At 44.5% G+C, this 20,924-nt stretch overlaps 1 protein-coding gene across 2 annotated transcripts in view; it reads right to left on the bottom strand.

Moving 5' to 3' along the window:
- The window catches only part of cdk14 (cyclin dependent kinase 14), a 190,468-nt gene that overhangs the window by 96,189 nt on the left and 73,355 nt on the right, over positions 1–20,924 (bottom strand). For both annotated transcript variants that reach the window (XM_080427709.1, XM_080427708.1), the window contains one exon: positions 16,620–16,713. In XM_080427709.1, the coding sequence (XP_080283835.1) occupies positions 16,620–16,713 (94 nt within the window). The remainder of the gene's footprint in view (positions 1–16,619; positions 16,714–20,924) is intronic.

Below are 20,924 nucleotides of genomic sequence, written 5' to 3'. Positions count from 1 at the left end.
TTTAAAGCTCCCAAGACTTATTCGATTAATGGCGCAACGTTTAGACCTTATAGTTTGAAAAGACCAAAAATATTTGTTTTGACAAGTAACAGAGTGAACATTGAAAAGTGTACACAACTAAAAGTAAACAACAGATAAGATTGAACGTTGTCACCACTGGTGCAAAGTGACAGACATGCTGACATCATGTTGTCATCATGTAGTGCACAGTTCAACCTGTAGATGGCAGCACTGACAACATTTTTTTCGATGTACAATAGTTTTTTGTTTTACTTTCTTTTTGTTGAAGTCATGAGCAGGATTGACATGTTTTAAGGTTTACAGTAAAAAACAAACAAACATGAGTTTGAGGAATGGGACGGAGGGCAGGTGTTTCCCAAATGAAAGAAACATCCTTTTTTATGTTCATAAAAATTTGGTCCCAGACTTTCTGAAATAACAGATAATAACAGCAACGGTAAAAATAGTGAAAATCACAATTGTGACAATTGTGCTTTAGGGTGCAGTCACACCGAACTTTAGTTCTGCCTATGCGGGCGGATTCTGCCAATGCTTTTCAATGGGAACGGAGCGTTTATTTTTGTGGAAATCCTCGAATGGCAATAAACCTCTCCGTTCCCATTGAAAAGCATTGGCATGCAGAATTCGCCCGCATAGGCAGATTTAAACCTTGGTGTGACTGCACCCTTAAGTGATTAAGTCATAATGTACTTTAAAAGAAAAAAGATTGGGTCCCGTGGGGAGAAATGTCCCTGTTGGGTCTCATGCTGAAAAAGTTTGGAAACCCCTGTGTGATATAGGAATATAGGAATAGGAGATAAGCTGTTGCTGCTTGGGCTGGAAAACTGGTATGTATTGCGGCCCGAGCTGGAATTTGGGTTATGGGTACCAGACTGGGAATTTGTCAGTCGGGCCGAGAACCGACTCTATTACTCTGTCTACCACTAGAACCTGTCCCGCTGCGCTGCGGTCTGTCTATGACCTGGTTTCTGTGACTGTCTGCAACCAGCCAGCCAGCCAGGCCTCTCTAATCGCTTCATTAGAATGAATGTCTTCATTCTATACTGTATGTGAGTGCAGGAATACACTGTTAATCCACCGTTAATCTCCTAATTTAACCCAGGGCCCATCTAAAGACTATAAGGCCAATGTAAACAGCACATGGTGGGGCCGGGGAGTGGCCCTTACTGCAGCAGTGGTTCTCAACGTGGGGGTTCTTTGACGGGGTTCCAGCTCAATTATTGATACAGGAGTTAGGAACCAAATGTACACTTAGTTGTCTGTAACTGTGAGAGTATACAAATGGAACCAAATGGGAACCCTTTCGGGTCTATTTGGTATTCTCTTATGAGTTAACCCATTAAGACCGGGAACGCATCTGTGTCATTTTTAGATTTCTTTGGGCCTTCAAAAATAGCAGATATACCCCTAGCGTTGCACCGAGTGCCGCGCTACGAGCTTGTAGATCTGCCAATACGTTTTTCAGAATACTGTTGGGATTTAGAAGACATTTGTAGAATCGGCTTCAGGTCTTAATGGGTTAAATGAACTGGGGTCGAACTGGGGTCAAATTGGGGGTCTGTGGCCTAATGCATGTCTTTGGAAAATAAATGAAAAGGTTGAAAATCACTGCTCCTACAGCAGGGATGGGACAATAATCGTTATTATCGTTTTTCATGATTACCATGATCATACCGCAGAGATTTTAATTTATCATGACATTTTCCATCACACACTGGACCTGAGTTAGCTCTGTGCTTGGACTGACCCCCCCCCCCCCCCCTCTTCGTCAAAAATAGCAGAACTACAATCTCCCCCTTGCTGCAGGCAACAAGTGGTTAACAAAAGTGGCATTTTAAGAGTTTTAAGCATATTTCGTTAATCGAAATTATGTTGGCCACAATAATCGTCATATGGTCAAATCCCTACTCTACAGTGTGTATGAAACTAATTAGTAGTGTGTGCCAGTGGTGGGTGGTCTGTGTTTGACTGGTAGCGGGAGGGGGGTGTGTGTATGTAGGTTGTGTATATAGCTTTAGGGGATGTCTGTGTGTATGCACGGCTCAGGGGTCGTGACCCTGTGACCTCACAGGAATGACAGGGCGGCACACAGTTGCTTCCCCCGCAGACATACATACACACAGACAGGGAGACGGAGCGCTATGCAGACTGATACATCGGCATGCGTGAAACGTCCGTGCCGTTAAAGCACTTTGGTATTTCATCGCTGGCCATCTCTGCTAGGATCCATTTCACCATGAAATGTTTTCGCAAAGGGGAAAGTTCTGACCCCCCAAGTTCTGACCCCTCCCCCCGCTGTTTAAGACATACTTTACTGGGATTCTTCTTTTTGTTCTTTGTGCGCGCCACGCCTAAACTTGAAACCGCAAAGCGCTCAGAAAGACATCCCCTTAAAAAACGCTGCGCTAGACAGAATTTGGTTATTCTGCGTGGTATTCCCCCCCCCTCTCTCTCTCTTTCTCTCCGGATCTCAGGAGGAGGGGTTGTGAGACGTGTGTGTGTGTGTGTGTGTGTGTGTGTGTGTGTGTGTGTGAGGGGTGCTGATGGCTGTTGTCTTGGCGTGGGCAGTGATGTGTCAGCCTCCTCATCCCCGCCCCGGGACCCCCTGCTGATGTACTGTAACTCTCCTCTTCTTCTTATCCACCCCGTCTGATGTTACCCGCAACGCGCTGACACACACACCCCGCCCCTAATCCCCCCCCCCTCCCTCAACCCCACCCCGCACACCCTCCTCCTCCTCGCTTTCCCTTCTACTTCAAAGGGCATTAAACTCCTGCCATCAATAATGCAAGCTGTTTCTCAAGTCCACGGACCAGATTGGGATCTGCTCACACACACTCTCTCACACGCACAGACAGACACACACACACACACACACACACACACACACACACACACACACACACACACACACACACACACACACACACACACACACACACACACACACACACACACACACACACACACACACACACACACACACACACACACACACCCTGTCTAACCCCCTCCCTCTCTGTAACAGTGTTGATTGCGTCGACTAAAACTATGACGAAAAATGTTCGTCGACTACCTTTTTTCACTGACGAAAACTAAATAAAAAGTAAATAAAAACAAAGCTACGATGACTAGAACTATTATATTGACAATTTCGTCAACAAATAAAGACTAGACTAACATGTTGGGGAGGGACTAGTGGAGAAGAGATCCAGTAGAACAAAAATGTAAAATCAGCCATTACGACACCTTCAAGGCCCGCCAAAATACATTTTAAAACATGTCAGGTGACTAAAATAAAATGGAATTTTATTCAAAAGACTATGACTAAAACGAAATAAAAATTTGCTGTCAAAATCAACACTGCTCCGTACCCCCATCCTCCATCCATACACCCCCCCGTTTGTGCATGGCGGCCCGCCGTCCCATATAAGCGCCTCCCCACTGCACCCATCCAACCCTGAAGGAGGAACCCTCGCGGTGCGCGGGACAGGTGGGCCATCCCTCTCCATCTGTGTTGAAATCCCCCCCCTCCCCCTCCACTCTCCATCCTTCTCCTCTCAAAGCCCCCCTTGTACCTCCTCCCGCCTGGCGCTTTGGTGGAGCCCCGAGAGCGAGAGAGAGCCCCCTAGCTCCTCGTGTGAAACTGGATCCGCTTGATCCACGCGTGGCCTCAACAGACGGTCAAAGGGCCCTGGCAGATTAGGCCTGTCCATCACCCACTGTTAACCCATTAAGACCGGGAACGCGTCTGTTTTAAGATTTCTTTGGCAAAAAAAAATAGCAGATATACAAGCGGCACCGAGTGCCGCGATATGAGCTTGTAGATCTGCTATTTTTGAAACATCTTGAAAATGTGTGCAAATATTTGAATATATATATATATCTTTAAAGGGATTTTTTTTACTCAAATCTTTGCTTCTGGGGGTCCCTATTACAAAATATTTTGAGATGGGGGTTCCACGGCCAAACAAATATAATTTTGGGGGTCCTTAACATGAAAAAGTTTAGAATACATTTGTAGAATCCCCAGAAGCAGATATTTGAGTTACAAATGTTTGCTTTAAAAACATATATATTCAAAAATGTGAACAAACATTCACGATTTTAGGAAGAAATTGCAGATCTACAAGCTTGTAGCGCGGCACTCGGTGCCGCGCTATGAGCTTGTAGATCTGTTATTTTTGAATAGCCAAAGAAATCTGAAAATTACAGATTCTTTCCCGGTCTAAATGGGTTAATGGTCTGGTGGAGGTTGGCAGGGGAGCCTGGCTGGCTAAACCCCACACAGACTTTTTTTATAGGAAAAACCTCAAGGTCGCATATGCTACCGAATTGTGTTGCCGTGCCTCAGCAGCGATGTACTGTATGGGGGCCTCTGTGTCTTACTTAAGCCCTGATTCATATCCCCCCTCCTCCCCCTCCGCTCCCCGGCTCAATACTGTACAGACACTGACTCTGACATACTCCACGGAGACTGTATGGTAACATCGTAGGATCATCAGCGTATTGCATTCCTCTGTAACACCGTAGGGAGGTTATTACTGATAATACTGTATAGATACTAGTGTGTTCTGTTGATGTCGTAGCGACACTGTGATTGTGCATAGTGCGGGCAGTGGTGGAAAAAGTACTCACATTCTTTACTTAAGTAAAAGTACCAATACTGCAATATAGATTAAAAAGTCCAGAATTAAAAATGTACTTGAGTAAAAGTACAAAAGTATTGGCATCAAAATGTATTACCAAAAGTAAAACTAAAATATTTGAAAATAGCGGATCTACAAGCTCACAACGCGTTGTGAGCTTGTAGAGCGGCTATTTTCAAATAGCCTATGTATAAAATAATGTATGTTTTATAATATCATAATGTATATCTGAAAAAGTAAAAGTACAATATTTGCCTCTGAGATGTAGTGGAGTAGAAGTAAAAGTATTGAAAATTGGAAATACTCAAGTCAAGTACGAAGACCTCAAAATTGTACTTAAGTAAATGTACTTAGTTACTTTCCACCACTGAGTGTGGTATAATGCAATCTTCTTGTCGTGTCCTCAAGAACATCAGTTACAAAGCTTGGCTATAGATGTGGTTTCAGCCACAAGCTGAACACATTGCTGTCCCTTCTCATTAAACTCTGCCAGGTCTGATGTGGTGCAGGGCTGTTCCAGGTGTTTTGTGTGATGCCGTTCCTTCTTTTGTCTCCTACAGTAGATACTGTGCGTGCGTTGCTACTCCTATAGCTGTATCTTACAGTACTTAGTTTACCCCGTATCTGTACTTAAACTGCCGTGCTGCCTCCGGCGACTGAATTCCCCCCGATCAATGAAGGTCTATCTATTTATACCTACGACGGTCTACAACGTTTTTCAGACCAAGGACCCCCTAGCTGAGAGAGAGAGATGAAGCAGGGACCCCCCGACTACATATGGTATAAAATTGTGTTGCAGATTAAACTTTTTTTCATAGATTGCATAGATAGCTTCATAGACTTGTTTGACAGCACTATCATTGTGTAGTGTTGTGTTGGATGTGTTAATGTGTATTTTCAGACAGTTAACCACTTAAACTTAAACACTTTAAAATGTGTACTTGGTCTGCTCTTTAGTTCTTTAGTTTGCTCTCTAGTCAACCTAAACTATGAAGCTCACAACACGTTTCACTTGTAGATCGGCTGTTTTTCCACCCATATGGAGCCATAAATGAGGTGTCAGCCTGTTGTTGTTGTTATTGTCTGGGCTGTGCGGTATCTCTACAGACTAATGAATCTCACAGGGAGTTAACCCTGTGCCCAGCCATTGCCGTACGGTCAAGGTTATCCCGCTCCGCTCCAGAAAAACATCTGTTTCTCCAGTGTGAAAAAAAACTCATCTCGCGCCTCAATATGAATCCAATAAGTTGACAGATCTGTCTCCAAATTGCCTGGGTTCCCAGGCGGTGCTTATTTCAGCGTGAGACTGAAACAGTAGCCCTATATATTGTGGCCCGTTTGAGATCTTGTTCCCAATTACAGGGGAGAAGGATTCCATCTTGGAGTGATGTTTTGGTTGATATGCCTCAGGTGCAGGTATTATATAGGGTGACCCGCTCTTGACAGATTGGGGGGAAAGGTACTCATAAATGAACACATTTTTCAGGGCCAGTTGTCTTCTCCAATGTCACAGTAATGTCAGTCAAACGTCACGGTCACAAACTTGTCTTAATGTTTCCTTCTCCTCACCGGGTCCATTTTGGTTCCATTTCTATACAATCCCAATCTTAACCACTTAAACCCCATATGGTTGACCGGAGCCCCTCAGGGCTCCATGCTAGTGTTTTCTGTTTTCTGTTATTGTGGGGAAGGCTTTCGCTGAAAATAGCCGATCGACAAGCTTGTCGATGGGCTATTTTTCTACGAAAGCTTTCCCCCACAATAAGGACGCTGGGGTTTAAGTGGTTAAATTCATAGCTTATCTTCTAAACTTCTGGTCGAGTATTAGTCTTTATATTATAGGCTCTATACCTTCTTCCTTCTCTCCTTTGAAGAGTAATGAAACACATCCACTGCTCTCTACCAAACAGTACTAACTCCTATTCCTCACCTTGGATCCCATTCTTTTAAAATGCCACTTTTGTTAACCACTTGTATAGCTTGTAGCAAGGGGGAGATTGTAGATCTGCTATTTTTGACGAAGAGCTTTGGGGTAGAGGGGGGAAAAAAGTAGTACAGAGCTAACTCAGGTCCAGCGTGTGACGGAAAATGTCATGATCAATTAAAATGCGGTATGATCATTGTAATCATGCAAAACGATAATAACTATAGGTTACTAACGTAACCCCGGTTCTATGAAATACTCCGCTCCAGGTCTCGATATGGGAGAGCGCCCCCTTAGCGCGAACACATATGTGTTCGCGCTAGGGGGGGCGCCCTCCGTCCCACCTGCAGGTGTCCCCCCTGTCCGGGACACCTGCCCTCCGTCCCATTCCGAATCCACTGCTCTCTACCAAACAGTACTAACTCCATGTTAAAGCTCCTATCGCCATTCTTCACCTTGGATCCCATTCCTTTGTCTAAGAACCGCCATCATCAGTATCTTTGCAATCATCTCCTGCCCCAGTTCAAAAACCAAAATGACCCCAGTCCCCCCCCCCCCAAACACCATCCAACCAACCACAGACCCCGGTCCCCTCCCCGGCCCCCCACCGTCCAAAGAGATCAGGGTCATCTCCAGGTGGCGGGGGGGGGGGGGGGGTCGAGTGGATCAAAACCTCTGCCAATGGGACGAGCTGTGGGACGGCAGAGGGAACGTGTGCGATAATAAGCCCCGCCCCCCGGGACGGCCGTCCTCTCCGGGGCTCAGCGGACGTGCGGGTCGTGTGGCGGCCGGCGCACGCCGCTGCTACTCCGCCGCTGTTTCTGAAATCATGTCATTTATTTCCTCAGCGTGTCCTCCCTGTATCGCTCCTCTTTCTCTGTCAGTTTCTCCCCCTCCCTCCCTCCCTCTCTCTCTCTCTGGATTAATGCTCTGTGTGTCAGACCTCTCTCTCTCTCTGAGAGTAGGTGACCAGACTTGTGCAAAAGATTACTCCACATACCAAGCTGATACTGCATGGTGATGCCATGGGGAGATAAGTATTTGGATGTACTGAGTACCTAGGATGTATGTCATACCAAGCCGATACTGCTTGGTGATGATGATGCTTCAAGCTCGGTGTGCTTTATAGATCTGTAGTTTCCATGAATGACATGACGCAAAACCAAGTATAAATCAGCCCTTAAACATCCTGCAGCTCAAGTTTTGGGTCTGAGAGGCTAAATCTCATCGAATGGTGGTCCGTGGCTCAAATGCCAAATAAATAATGGACCTTGATACGAAAAGGGTTTAAAACCACTGGTATAGAGGAAAAGACGCACACACACAGGCTCGAGAGAGAGTATGCATTTCAATCACGGCGATCAACTGATGAATGCATCTCTATTCAGTGGAACCAACAAGCGACTGATGCAACTTGTCACATGTGTGTCACGTGAAAAACCCACATTTGGTGGCTGACAGCCGCAGCTGTTTCTAGACATTTAGTTTTCGTTGTGTTTCGACTGGGTGCGGCGGGATTGTTTGTGTGTGTGTGTGTGTGTGTGTGTGTGTGTGTGTGTGTGTGTGTGTGTGTGTGTGTGTGTGTGTGTGCTATTCGTTACACAAACAGCAGTTATCATAATGAGTCAGAGTGGCTGTATTGCCAACGTTTCCCAGGTTTATTGTAAATGACAGCTCTTTCACTCACAGTAATCAGAGGAGGCGTCTCGTTGTCTTTTACATACACACACACACAGACACGTTCGCGCGCACACAAACAAACACACACACACACACACACACACACACACACACACACACACACACACACACACACACACACACACACACACACACACACACACACACACACACACACACACACACACACACACACACACACACACACACACACACACAGGGTCCTGACAGGTGTTATTTCCTGCAGACAGAGCTGTCCATATTCATGCAGGTTGTGGAGGGGAGGTGATCTGTAGCAGGGTGACAGGTAGTTACAGTAACTAACTCTACCCACAGGCTGCAGGGCCTGGTCCCATTCCATACTGAATATGGAACTATGCCATGGACAGAGACACACAGAGAGAGAGAGAGAGAGAGAGAGAGAGAGAGAGAGAGAGAGAGAGAGAGAGAGAGAGAGAGAGAATATAATACCAATAATTCATAATAATAATACTGTCGGAATATAGTGCTTTAACCTTTTAACAAAAAAGGTTTTGGTTTTAACCAAACATTGTTGTGTGTGATTAATTCACATTATTTTAAAGTGACGTTTGTGTTATGAGCATTATATTGAGCCGAAGAAAGCGACCACAGTTTTCCGAAACAAGGTCGATTTCTCCGCGCAAATTAAATCATAAACCTGTATCAATGAGGCATCGCCAAAATAAAAGTTGGATGAGAAATAATCGCGTCGCATTTTAGTATCGTTTATTCGCAATGGCCTTGACAAGGGATAAATCAACGCCGAGGATTAGATCGATCGGTATGTAGATAGGTAGATAGAGAGATAGAGAGATAGAGAGATTGTATTCTGGGAGGTGGACAGTCATAAATATTTCAAGGTGACGTGCAGCTCCCATGAATCGTCTAATCACCCCTCGCTGCCATCGCCCCGTAATTCCGGGGCTCGTTCTCCTAATTGAACTGCCCTCTCTCTGTGTGTGTGTGTGTGTGTGTGTGTGTGTGTGTGTGTGTGTGTGTGTGTGTGTGTGTGTGTGTGTGTGTGTGTGTGTGTGTGTGTGTGTGTGTGTGTGTGTGTGTGTGTGTGTGCTTCATTTATGATGGATTCATGCACACGGGCGGGCAGACAGGGGGAAGGGGGGGGGGGGGTTGAATAATTAATGCAGCCCATTACAGAGATGAGGGGATGAGAGGGTTAGGGGCGATGGAGCAGTCAGGTGCCCAGACAGGCAGACAAAGCGCTTCATGGGCTGATGTTTGGCTCAGGGGCTATAGATGTGTGTCTAACAGTTGGTGGATGAAGCACAACGTATCCCCAACATATCAGTCAGGACAAAAGGACAATATCAGTCACCGGAAGCAGGAACGTGTGTGTGTGTTTTCAGTGAATCTAACATGGTTGAAAGTTCAATTGGTTTATGTGTATGATAAAATGAATATCAACTATGTAAATATTGAATGGAGCTACTTATCCCATTCAATCCGGGAACGTATACAGTGTCATTTTAGATTTTTTTTGCTATAACCATTATTTTATACTTTGGGCTATTGTTTTTGCAAACATTTTTGCAAATCTTATGTTTTTTATAACTTAACTTAAATCTTTGCTTCTGGGGATTCTACAAATGTCTTCTAAATCCTAATATATATATATATATTTTTTTTAAACGTATGTTGCTATAATATCAGTGGTTCTCAAACCTTTTTCATGTCAAGGATCCCTAAAATGATATGTATGTGTCCCCCCAGAAGCAAAGATTTGAGTAAAACATGTATATATATATTCAAAGATTTGCACACATTTTCACGATTTCTTTTTCAAAAATTGCAGATCTACAGTACAAGCTCATAGCTTGTATATCTGCTATTTTTGAAAAGCCAAAGAAATCTAAAATGACACAGATGCATTTCCGGATTGAATGGGTTAAAAAACTGTCTGGGGTACACACACACACAAAAGCCAGAGCAGAAGTTAAAATGACCCCATACCGCCCTCTAAGTATAAAAGTAGCAATACCACAATATTATGGAAAATACTCTGTTACAAGTAAAAGTAAAGTGGTTGGCCCTGCAGGCTCAAGGCTAAAGATGTGTGTCTAAGAATGGAGAGAATGAAAAGAGAGAAAGAGGAGGGAGTTGATGGAGAGATGGAGACAAGTGGGACAGAAAGAGGGGCGTAAGCCCCCCTGGCAGCGGGAGGAAGGGAGGGAGGGAGGGAAATCTGGCACAAAAGAACGACATCCTGGGAGGAGAGAGTGGAGAGATAAGGAAAAACGTTGCTTTATTGATTGTCTTTTGTGCCGAGGAGAAAATTGGGGGTCTGTCTGAAGATCACATCTGTAAGAGGGGAGGGGGGGGGCTTTAATCTCAACACCCCTTCCTTCCTCCAGTCTTCTGCTTCCACTCTCCCCATCCCAGACACACACACACACACACGTTTGTATCACTATACTTGCGAGATCATTAATTATTTAGGACGGCAAATACTACGAATGACATTTAAACTTCTGTTTACCATTTGTAACACCAACCCTCAAGCCGAAAATAGCCCGATCTACAACCATTTATTTTACCAGGAAAATGGTCCTAAAACAATTTTACAAAAACACTTCTAGTACACAGTTGTGGGTAAGTTTGGTCCTCACAAGATTATTAATACAACCCCACACACACACACACACACACACACACACACACACACACACACACACACACACACACACACACACACACACACACACACACACACACACACACACACACACACACACACACACACACACACACACACACACACACACACACACACACACACACACACACACACACACACACACACACGCACAGCGAGCGGAGGAAAGACAGTGGAGAAGCCCAGCAGTGGGATGGCCCGTGGCCAATCTGGGTATATAGGGGTGTACAGCTGCACCCCACTTCCCCCCGTACGCAGCAGACGTTCCAGGGGAGCGGGTGGGGTGGATGGGTGGGCTGTTTGCCTCGTAGCAAGTTCCAGGTGGGGTTGGTTGGCAGATGGGGGAGTTGGGGAGGAGGATAGATTCAGAGTCTTGGACCTAAATGTTAAGGGGCCGTGAACACCAAGACGGTTGTTTTTTTTTGTTCGTAGTCGACAAGCATTTTCAGTCATAGTTTTAGTCAACAAAATGAACACTGGTTGTTAGAGCTGGAGTCAATTGCTGCTACTTGTCGCAAAGGTTTTATACCAAGGGAATGCAAAACATCAAAATACTGTCAACGTTCAAAAGTTTATACCAAGCTAACCTCTCCTATATGGATGCATAACTATTTCTGAGAGAACATGCACAATTTATATAGTTTAAGAAAGCTCTGTTTACACTTTTATTTTCAATATCTATTTGTACATAAAACAGTTTTGTTTTGTTCACTTTGGCAATGTAAACGGATGTTTTCTCATGCCAATAAAGCTCCATTGAATTGAGAGAGAGAGTGAGAGTGAGAGTGAGAGTGAGAAAGAGAAAGAGAAAGAGAAAGAGAAAGAGAGAGTGAGAGAGTGAGAGAGAGAGAGCGCGAGAGGTGTGTGTTAAGGCGAAGTCTTATCAGTAGTGGTTTGATTAGCCTGGTCTCGTCCTGTGTCAGTGTGCTCTAATAACACATCCTATGTGTTCCCAGCATAGAGAGGATTAGCCCGGGATCAAACCTTATGAAGAGAGATACACAGATACACGACCACTACAATGAGCCTTTCCATTTTCCTCGCTGTCGAGCACAAACCTTGTATCTCCATACTTTTTATGTTTTAGGTTTTATTTTTGCGTAAATGAATGCCCTACTTTGTCGTACAAAAGTGTAGCGCAAAAATTTAGCGCAAAAGCAGTGATAATAGTAGATTTACAAGCTCACAATATTGTAAAACTGCTATTTTCTTTTAGCTATTTTTTAAAAACTCTTTGCCTGCCACTCACGAGATTTCTCGTCAGATTCTGCCAAGGCGCAGCCTGCCACTGAAGAAAATGACGATATTTGTGTTTTCAGTAGTTTTCCACGAGATGGCGCTGTTCACTACCCTATGGATGATGCTTTCACTGCCAGATGACGACAGATCTGACGTCATTTAAAAATTAAATAAAAACGTCCCGTTTATTTCCTGTGGGAAAATGGCTATATCTCCGTTCCTCTTGCTTTACGGCAAAAATAAGGCTCATTCAACTGGCCACAGCTATGCAGCGGATCACCGCGACTGGATGTTCTTTTTTCCTCCCGAGACCCCAGTGCGTGTAATGAGGCGATCTCCGTGAGGACAGTGATCACGGATAATATTGCATGATTTTTCAAAGGTCAGTAAAATCACTTGCTTTCGCTGGCACTATAGCGTCCCACTATATTACACTATTACTCTGGCAGTTAAGAGTTAAGTGAAAGTGAACGTGGTCAAGTGTGTCTGTGGGTTTTATACATATTGAACCAATGAAAGGTATTAACAAGAGCTTGTGACTAAATAATAACTACATTGTTGAACCTACAAGGTTCTTTTTTCCATTTCCTGAAGTACCGTAAGTAACCATGTTGGACATACAAGGTTTCCCCCCTACAGCAGTGATAGGCCTTGAGCTACAGAGCCTGACTTAATGTCTTTACCTCCACTGGCGTATAATTGCTTCAGAATAAAACCCCCTGGCTGATCTGGATGCCAACGCTCACGCATTCGCACACACTTAATTTAACACAAAGCTCTGTTGGCGGAGTCAAGCCTTTCTAATCCATACATCAATTAGGGAGAACAGTTCACATGCACGTTACATCAATTAGCACTTCATACCGCTTTTATTGTTGAGGTCGACACATCCCGTCGACTTCCAATCCAATCCAATCCAGATTATTTATAAAGCACATTTAAAACACCAGAGTTGAACCAAAGTGCTGTACACTCAAAAACATACAAACATACTAAGAGCAAAACAAAACACAATAAACAGAGGGAAGAAAACGCATAAAGGGTGCAACACATAGACACGATGCCTAGTGGAAACAGCAACTCTCAGTTTGAATCATCGAAAGCCAAGGAGTACAGGTTTGTGGGACCTGAAGAAGTGACTGGTCAGTATAGGCCTCAAGACCCTTGTAGAGTTCTGCTTAGGTACATTGGTGCCAACCCATTTAAAGACTTAAAAACTACCATTAAAATCTTAAACGGAATCCTGTAACGAACAGGGAGCCAGTGGAGGGAGGTAAGAATCGGGGAGATGTGATGATACTTCCGTGCCCCTGTTAACTCTTTGACTGCCAGAGTATTTTCATAAAGTACTCCCCCAGTGCCAGCAATTTTCGTGTTTTTTTATTTTTATATTTTGAAAATTTTCATGAAAATAATTTAAAGACACATAATTTAAAGACACAGCACAAATCCGCCACTAGAGAGCAGCACATGACAGCTTGATCAGGTCGTTGGCTCACTCGCACCCTTCTTGAGAGATTAAACAGGGAAATACATGAAAACGGATGTGACGTGGTCTCAGATTGTCTGATCGGCCAAAATTACGATGTGATACACGACGGCGATGACTGATCGTCACCCAGACCATAGCTTATAGAAGAGAACCTGTCCGTTCGTTTGTCATACCGTGTGAAAAACGTGTGTTAACCTATTCTGGACGAAAATGACCGGGGAAAAAGAATCAAAAACCGGAAACGGAACCCAGGTCATGAAACCGGATGCAGATGTGGGTGAAGTAAGTGGAACTCGAAAATAACATTGAATATTAAGCAGCATAGCGCAATCAGAGATTAAACAATGAACACGCATCCGTCGACGGCGGGGGTGGATTAAGTAGCAATTGACGCGTTTTCGAGTCAATGGCGTTTATAAAGTTAAGAGGCGAGCGGCAGCATTTTGGACTAACTGTAGTTGTGACAAGCAGGCTTGGCTAACGACAACATAGAATAGAATAGAATAGGATAGAATAGTCCCCACACAGACGAAATACAGCTCGGATATAAAACCTGCACTGATCGGCTATGAAATGGTAGTCCTGCCTCGATACGACGTTTCCCCATCCAAATCACACAGCATGTTGTTTGTTTTAGTTTTTCGGTGTGTTTCTATGTATTCAGCTGTCAAGCCAAAGGCAGAGCAGACAGATAAATATGGAAATGTGTGGGTAAATAAACGGGGCTCGGGCCTGCCGTGTTTGCCGTAAAAACATGCCCACCTGTCAGAGTTAGCCTGACACTGACATTTTCATCCTTTCCTCCTCTCTCGCTCTCTCTCTCTTTCTCTCCCGTCGCTCTCTCGTTCTCTGACTCTTCGGGGGAAAAAAACACGCCATATAGTCTGTCTCCTCGAGAGGTCCGTGCAGCCCATGGTACAGATTATGTGGAGTCGCAGACATCTTTTAAAGGCCACTTTGTTTGCGGAGGTAGAAGATAAAGGTCAGCTCTCATCACAGACTGAGAGGAATAGGTGCCTTGCCAAAAGCCTCGAGAGCTGGCATACACAACCAACCAACCAACCCGCCCGCCCCGCCCCACGTCCAATTTAAAACCAGAGGCGTTCACTGTCTGTGGAGTTTGTTTCATTTGAGTCACTCTCCCAGACGGTGCTGTTGCGTCACTCTCCTGCTGTTGTAATGCGTCACAGCATTAGGGCTTATATCACTGTCCCTACAGCCAACCGTGTGCTGTTTGGTACCTACAGTACAGTCTTTTCCAGATCCAAGCCAACCGTGCCATGAAACATTACGTTATTTCACAGGTTATTGTATCCATACAGTAAGCTACGGTTCGGCTCGGTTTCAGATAAGCTTCTCAGAAACCTAATTTGGGCCATCGTGCTCAGGAGGTGCTACTTCCTAGTTTCTAGAACCCCTGAGTTATGGGAACCCACAACTCATACTTTCAAATTGTTTCAAAAATAGTCAAAATACTTGTTCTACAAGCTCACAACGAGTCACTTTGTGACCCTTTGTGAGCCGTTGTACATAGTAGCCAATTATTTTTTACCCCCTTTTTCTCCCCAATTTACTGACTCACCTACCAGTGAGGAGCCCCCACCGGGAGGAGATTGAGCCTTCATCCTACTCCTCCCGCCCAACACTCCCCCCTGACAGGTGCCGTCCCCAGCCCGTAGTTGGTACGTACAGTGACCAATACCACCCTCCCCACTCGGCTTCCCTCCCCGAACACGGTTTTGTGTTCGCATAGACGCCCGACAAAGCTGGTTGCACCACGGTGGATTCGAACCCACAACCTCCGTGGTGGTGGTGGGCAGGGACTTTACCACTGCGCCACCCGAACACCCTGTACCTACAGTCTTATTTACATAGCTGTTAACAGGGACATGCTGCCTCTCTCTGGCTCTGTCCGTCTATCTATCTACAGTATCTGTCTACCTGCCTGCAATCCTGAGTGTTCCTTTTAACCTTACAGGTCCATCTGGTTATAATTTGTGCACGCTCAGAGTTCAAATGACCGCGGACCGTGCAACGTGTGTCCTTCTCCTTGAGTTAGGAGATCAAGGGGGTTGAGGCGACCCCTCTTGAGCGCTTCAGAGAGGATTAACCTTTGATTTGGGAGGTCAGACGTTTAGCATATGTGGCGAGATGCTTCCCAGGGCTCACTCACCTTCACACGTTGGGACCACACACACACACACACACACACACACACACACACACACACACACACACACACACACACACACACACACACACACACACACACACACACACACACACACACACACACACACACACACACACACACACACACACACACACACACACACACACACACACACACACACAATACCTTCACATGTGGGGACCGCACACACACACATGCTAATAGGCTAATAATACCCAAGGGATATACTTTATGGCTTAGGTATCAAACGTGGTAGCATGTAATGGTACAGTACCTGGCAGTATGTAGAAAGGACTTTACGGAGGACTTAACTGCTTGCTTAAAGGGGGTTTAAAGGTAGTGCTGCTAAGTGATGTCTCTTACTTGCTCAAGGAACTGTATACAAGAGAGTATATAATTATATTCTGCCTTTTTCTAAACCTGGAACCTGTGTGGAACCTTCGTGGAACCTTCGGATTCCTTCGGCCGCCTTGGAATCCGAAGGTTCCAGGTTCAATCCCTGGCTCCTTCTGGTCTTGAGCAACACAGTACATTTGTAAAGCGTCGGAAAGACTAAGGCGCTATATAAATGCAGTCTGTTTACCTCCTGAGCCACTCACTGCCGCCCCCTTATGACTATCATTTTGCAACTGCAAGCGTTGGGAATGTACGGAAATAATATTTTACATCCATAGACTTGTGATGTGACAACAAACGTTGAAGCTGAAGTTGAAGAAACAGTGACTCACCAGGAATATCCTCTCCAGCTGGTCCTGGATGTCCTTCATCCCAGGGAAGGCTGCCACTCCCTGGATCATCTCGATGAAGATGCAACCCACACCCCTGGAAGTCACAAACACATTATATACATTAACTAAACATACACACATTTGTATTACTATACTTGTGAGGACATATCGATGAAGATGCAGCCCACAGCTCATTACACACCAGGAGCAACGCGAATAAACGATACGAAAATGTGGCGCGATTATTTCACATCAAACCTTTCATTTATTTGCGCCGAAAAATCTACCTTGTTTCGAAAAATCTACCTTGTTTCAAAAAAATTATGTAATTTTTTTTCCCCGGCACTTTATAGCCTCATTAGCACAAACAACTTAAATTAAAGCGAATTAATCGCACAATGAACGCTAACCGGCATAACACGTCACAGAGGCACGGTCAGTAGCAGCTACTGGACAGACCGGCTGATATCAGCACATGTCCCCAGCACAGGTGTTTTACTGAGAATCACCGGACTTCCCACACTATCTGATATGAACAATAAGTAAGTAAGTAAGTACATTTTATTTGTATAGCGCTTTTCACAGAGCCACAAAGTGCTTTACAAAACAGCAAGAAACATTCAAATGTTAAGAAACAAAACAAAAACACAATGCATCTCAGAGAAAATATAACAGCAGGTCACATTTCACACCTGGAGGAGAAGCTCAATGACATTCCCCAAATGCATGTTGACTTGACATAGTAATGTTTTTAGCTGATTCTTAAAAATGTCCACAGACGCTGCAGCTCTCAGGCCACGAGGAAGGGCATTCCAGAGTCTAGGTGCATCAGACTGATAGGCTCTGTCACCTTTGGTGATTAACCTGGTACGAGGAATGACCAATAGACCCTGGTGGTCAGCTGACCTCAGGGTCCCGCTGGGCACATATGGTTCTAGCAGGTCAGTTAGATATTCAGCTGCCTGGCCATGCAGAGCTCTAAAAGGGAGCACCAGGACCTTGAACTGAACCCTAAAAATGACAGGAAGCCACTAAAGCAATCACACGTTTAGCACTCACAATAGCAAATTACACTGATCATCTCCTTACGTCGTCACTTCAGACTCATGCCATTTGGACGAAGATACAGACCTTGGAAATGGCAAAATGTTCGTTTTAGTAGAAGTTTTGTCCCTTCAGCCATCATTGCTGCACTAAAAAAAAAAAGCCTATAATAGCTGATATGATGGTTTTGTGTATACTGGGAGTGGGGACTTCATGTAATTGTCTTGGTGTTATGTTGTTGTGTGCTATGTTGTTCTGTGCTATATGGTTATGTGTTTTTCTCTTGTAAAACAGACTATGAAGATGAATATCCCCTGAAGGAACATTAAAGACTATTATTATTATTAATCTGGGGGTGTCCACTGTCCACGCAGACTCCTACACTGTCCACGGCAGTTAAGTTTGCAATCTCCCCTGGCTTCCATCCCATAATATTTGTGCTCTAATATGTACCGTAATAAAAGCTCCAGAACATCCATACAGTCCAGTTGCATCGCGGTCGTATGCTCTATAATCACAGAAAAGAATCCCCCCCCCACCCCCTCAGGTATTATTACAAGGGGCCAGCTTCCTGCTTTGAAATTTAGTCGATATAGGAAGAGAGTTCAAGTGACAGTTCATATGAATGGCCTGTAGTTTCGCAGTTTTTTTTTTGACGAACTTTAGACTTGATTTTCTTACTTTAATAAAGATTGTCATAAATACTATATGCAGGTAGGTGTAGGTTATGCTCTAGGAGGGGCAGGATGATTTGATTGACAAGCTACACAACCAATAGCATTCATTCCCCGCCCCCGTTCTTGATTGACAAGCTACCCAACACCAATAATGGTCTGGTTGCATTGCGCAGGATATGACGCGATAGGACGCGATATTGAGATGGCGGATTTGAAATTCCTGAACAATCGGCTTCAATTACTGTAGAAACCAATGGTGTGGCTTAGTCCATTCTTTTTTACAGTCATATGGGCTATACCCAGTGGTGGAAAGTAACATGTATGTACTTAAGTACACATTTGAGGTGCATTTACTTTACTTGAGTATTTGCATTTTTTTATATTTCAAAACACCTCAGAGGCAAATATTGTACTTTTTACTCCGCTACAATTATTTGAGACTGTACTTTGAAGATTCACATTATTATTACCAAATGTGCATTACACTTAAGCCCTATTTTAAACTTTGGCTATTCAAAAATACAAAGTCTACAAGATTGTGACCTCTACAAGGGTCACAGCGCGTTGCAATGCGTCTGCTATTTTCAAAAGACTTTTACGTGTTGTAACAGAGCATTTCTACATTGCAGTATTGCTACTTTTACATAAATAAGAAGTACTTCTTCCACTAAACTGGCTATACTCTGTGAAAACTCTGAAATGTAATTCCCACACAGAACCAACGCGTATATTTTCTTGTAGTTTTTTTTTGCTGTGCCCACGGGGGCCAGAAAAAGAGCTCACTCAGGGCTGGAATTGTTGCCGTGATAAGCAGCACATAAAGTGAACATATATTGTGTGTTTTTTTGTGCTGATGACCGTTAGATTGTGCTGACGTCCAGCAGCATGCAGGTCATTCTGTGGCTAATGGATTATATTGAACAGATACTATTGTTGTCGGGCTCAGGCTGAAAACGATGTGGTCTTATTCAGCATCGACCTCTCCTCCCTTCCCTCCCTCCCTCCCTCCCTTCCTCCTCCCCCCCACCCCAAGACCCCGACTGAAATAGAGATGAAAATGTGGACTTCGGTAGAAGTATTGGGGCCAGGGGGGTTATAGAGGTGTATGGATGGATGGATGGATGGATGGATGCAGTACTACTTGTGGGGATATTTGGTCCTCACACAAGTATAGTAAATAGAAGTGCACATGCATGCATGCACGCACGCAAGCACACACACACACACACACACACACACACACACACACACATACGGAGTGAATGGAGCTGTCATCCGTTATCACTTCAGCTATGGTCCAGTAGGTCCCTACTGGCCTACCAGGAGGCTCTGGTAGGCCGTTATCAGCCACTCCTTTGGGTGATTCAATGTTAACGCATGGTGACCGGTCCAAGTCCCGGAAAAGACGCGCTGTGATTGGCCAGTAGTACTGGCCAATCACAGCTCGAGTATTCACTTTGATTGGCAGTTGTGCCAAACGCTCACCCCAAAATATGATTTACGATTCTGTGCCTGTCGGGACGTAACTCGGACGGCGCTGAGTCGACAGAAGCGTACTTCGCCTATACTGAGCACATTTAAAACAACAGCGTTGAACCGAAGTGCTGCAGTAAAAAAGGAGAAAAAAATCTACAATAAAAACACAAGAATAGTGATAAAAACACATAACATGTAAAATAAAAAAACACAGTTTAGACATATTGCCTCTCAAAAACATAACTGCCAGTCTGAGTTATAGATGGATGGATGGATGGATGTGGATAGAGGTGTGTTATGGAGATGGATGGTAGTATTGTCAGACACACGCCGAATGAATTTTACGATGGAGAGAGAGAGAGAGAGAGAGAGAGAGAGAGGTTTTCCTCTCTCTCTCTCTCCCTCTCTCTGTCCAACCCCCCCCCCCCCCACACACACACACACACACACACACAACCACCCCTGATCCCCTGCATTTTGCGGTGTGAGTGCTCAGAGCCCTTCACCCGTAGCCGAGGTAAAGAGAGCAGGGGAGAGAGAGAGCGAGAGAGGGAGAGAGAGAGAGAGACACAGAGAGAGAGAGAGAGAGGGAGAGAGAGAGAGTGTGTGCACTGGGCCAGAAAGTGAATCTGTCAGGAAACAATAGCCCTTTGACAAATGGGCTCTGACAACAGTTTAAACACACACACAGGTTCCTTTTACTATACTTGTGAGGACATCCAACGTTTTTGGACGGCATTGAAAATAGCCAAAAAATAGCAAATCTACAACCTCACAACACAACAACGTGTCAGTCAGTCACACTTGTAGATCAGCTATTTGTGCGATGTGTGTGTAACATCACCACACAACTGCCGGTAACGCGGTAACTACAAAATAGGGACAACCCGGACCAGGAAAATGGTCCTCACAGATTAATGTCTGTTTCTCAAATTCTACTCTCAAAAGTTCTCAAATGTTTTACTTAATTAAAAGCATCAATACAACATTGTAACAATACTTTGTTAGGGTGCAGTCACACCGAACTTTAATTCTGCCTAAGCGACAGATTCTGCCAATGCTTTTCAATGGGAACGGAGTGTATTTTTTGCGGACATACGCGAATGGC

This window comes from Gymnoscopelus braueri (genome assembly GCF_963280865.1).
Source record: "Gymnoscopelus braueri genome assembly, chromosome: 4".
Lineage (NCBI taxonomy): Eukaryota > Metazoa > Chordata > Actinopteri > Myctophiformes > Myctophidae > Gymnoscopelus > Gymnoscopelus braueri.
Note: the sequence above shows the minus strand (reverse complement) of the source record. Positions and strands in the feature narration are given on the sequence as shown.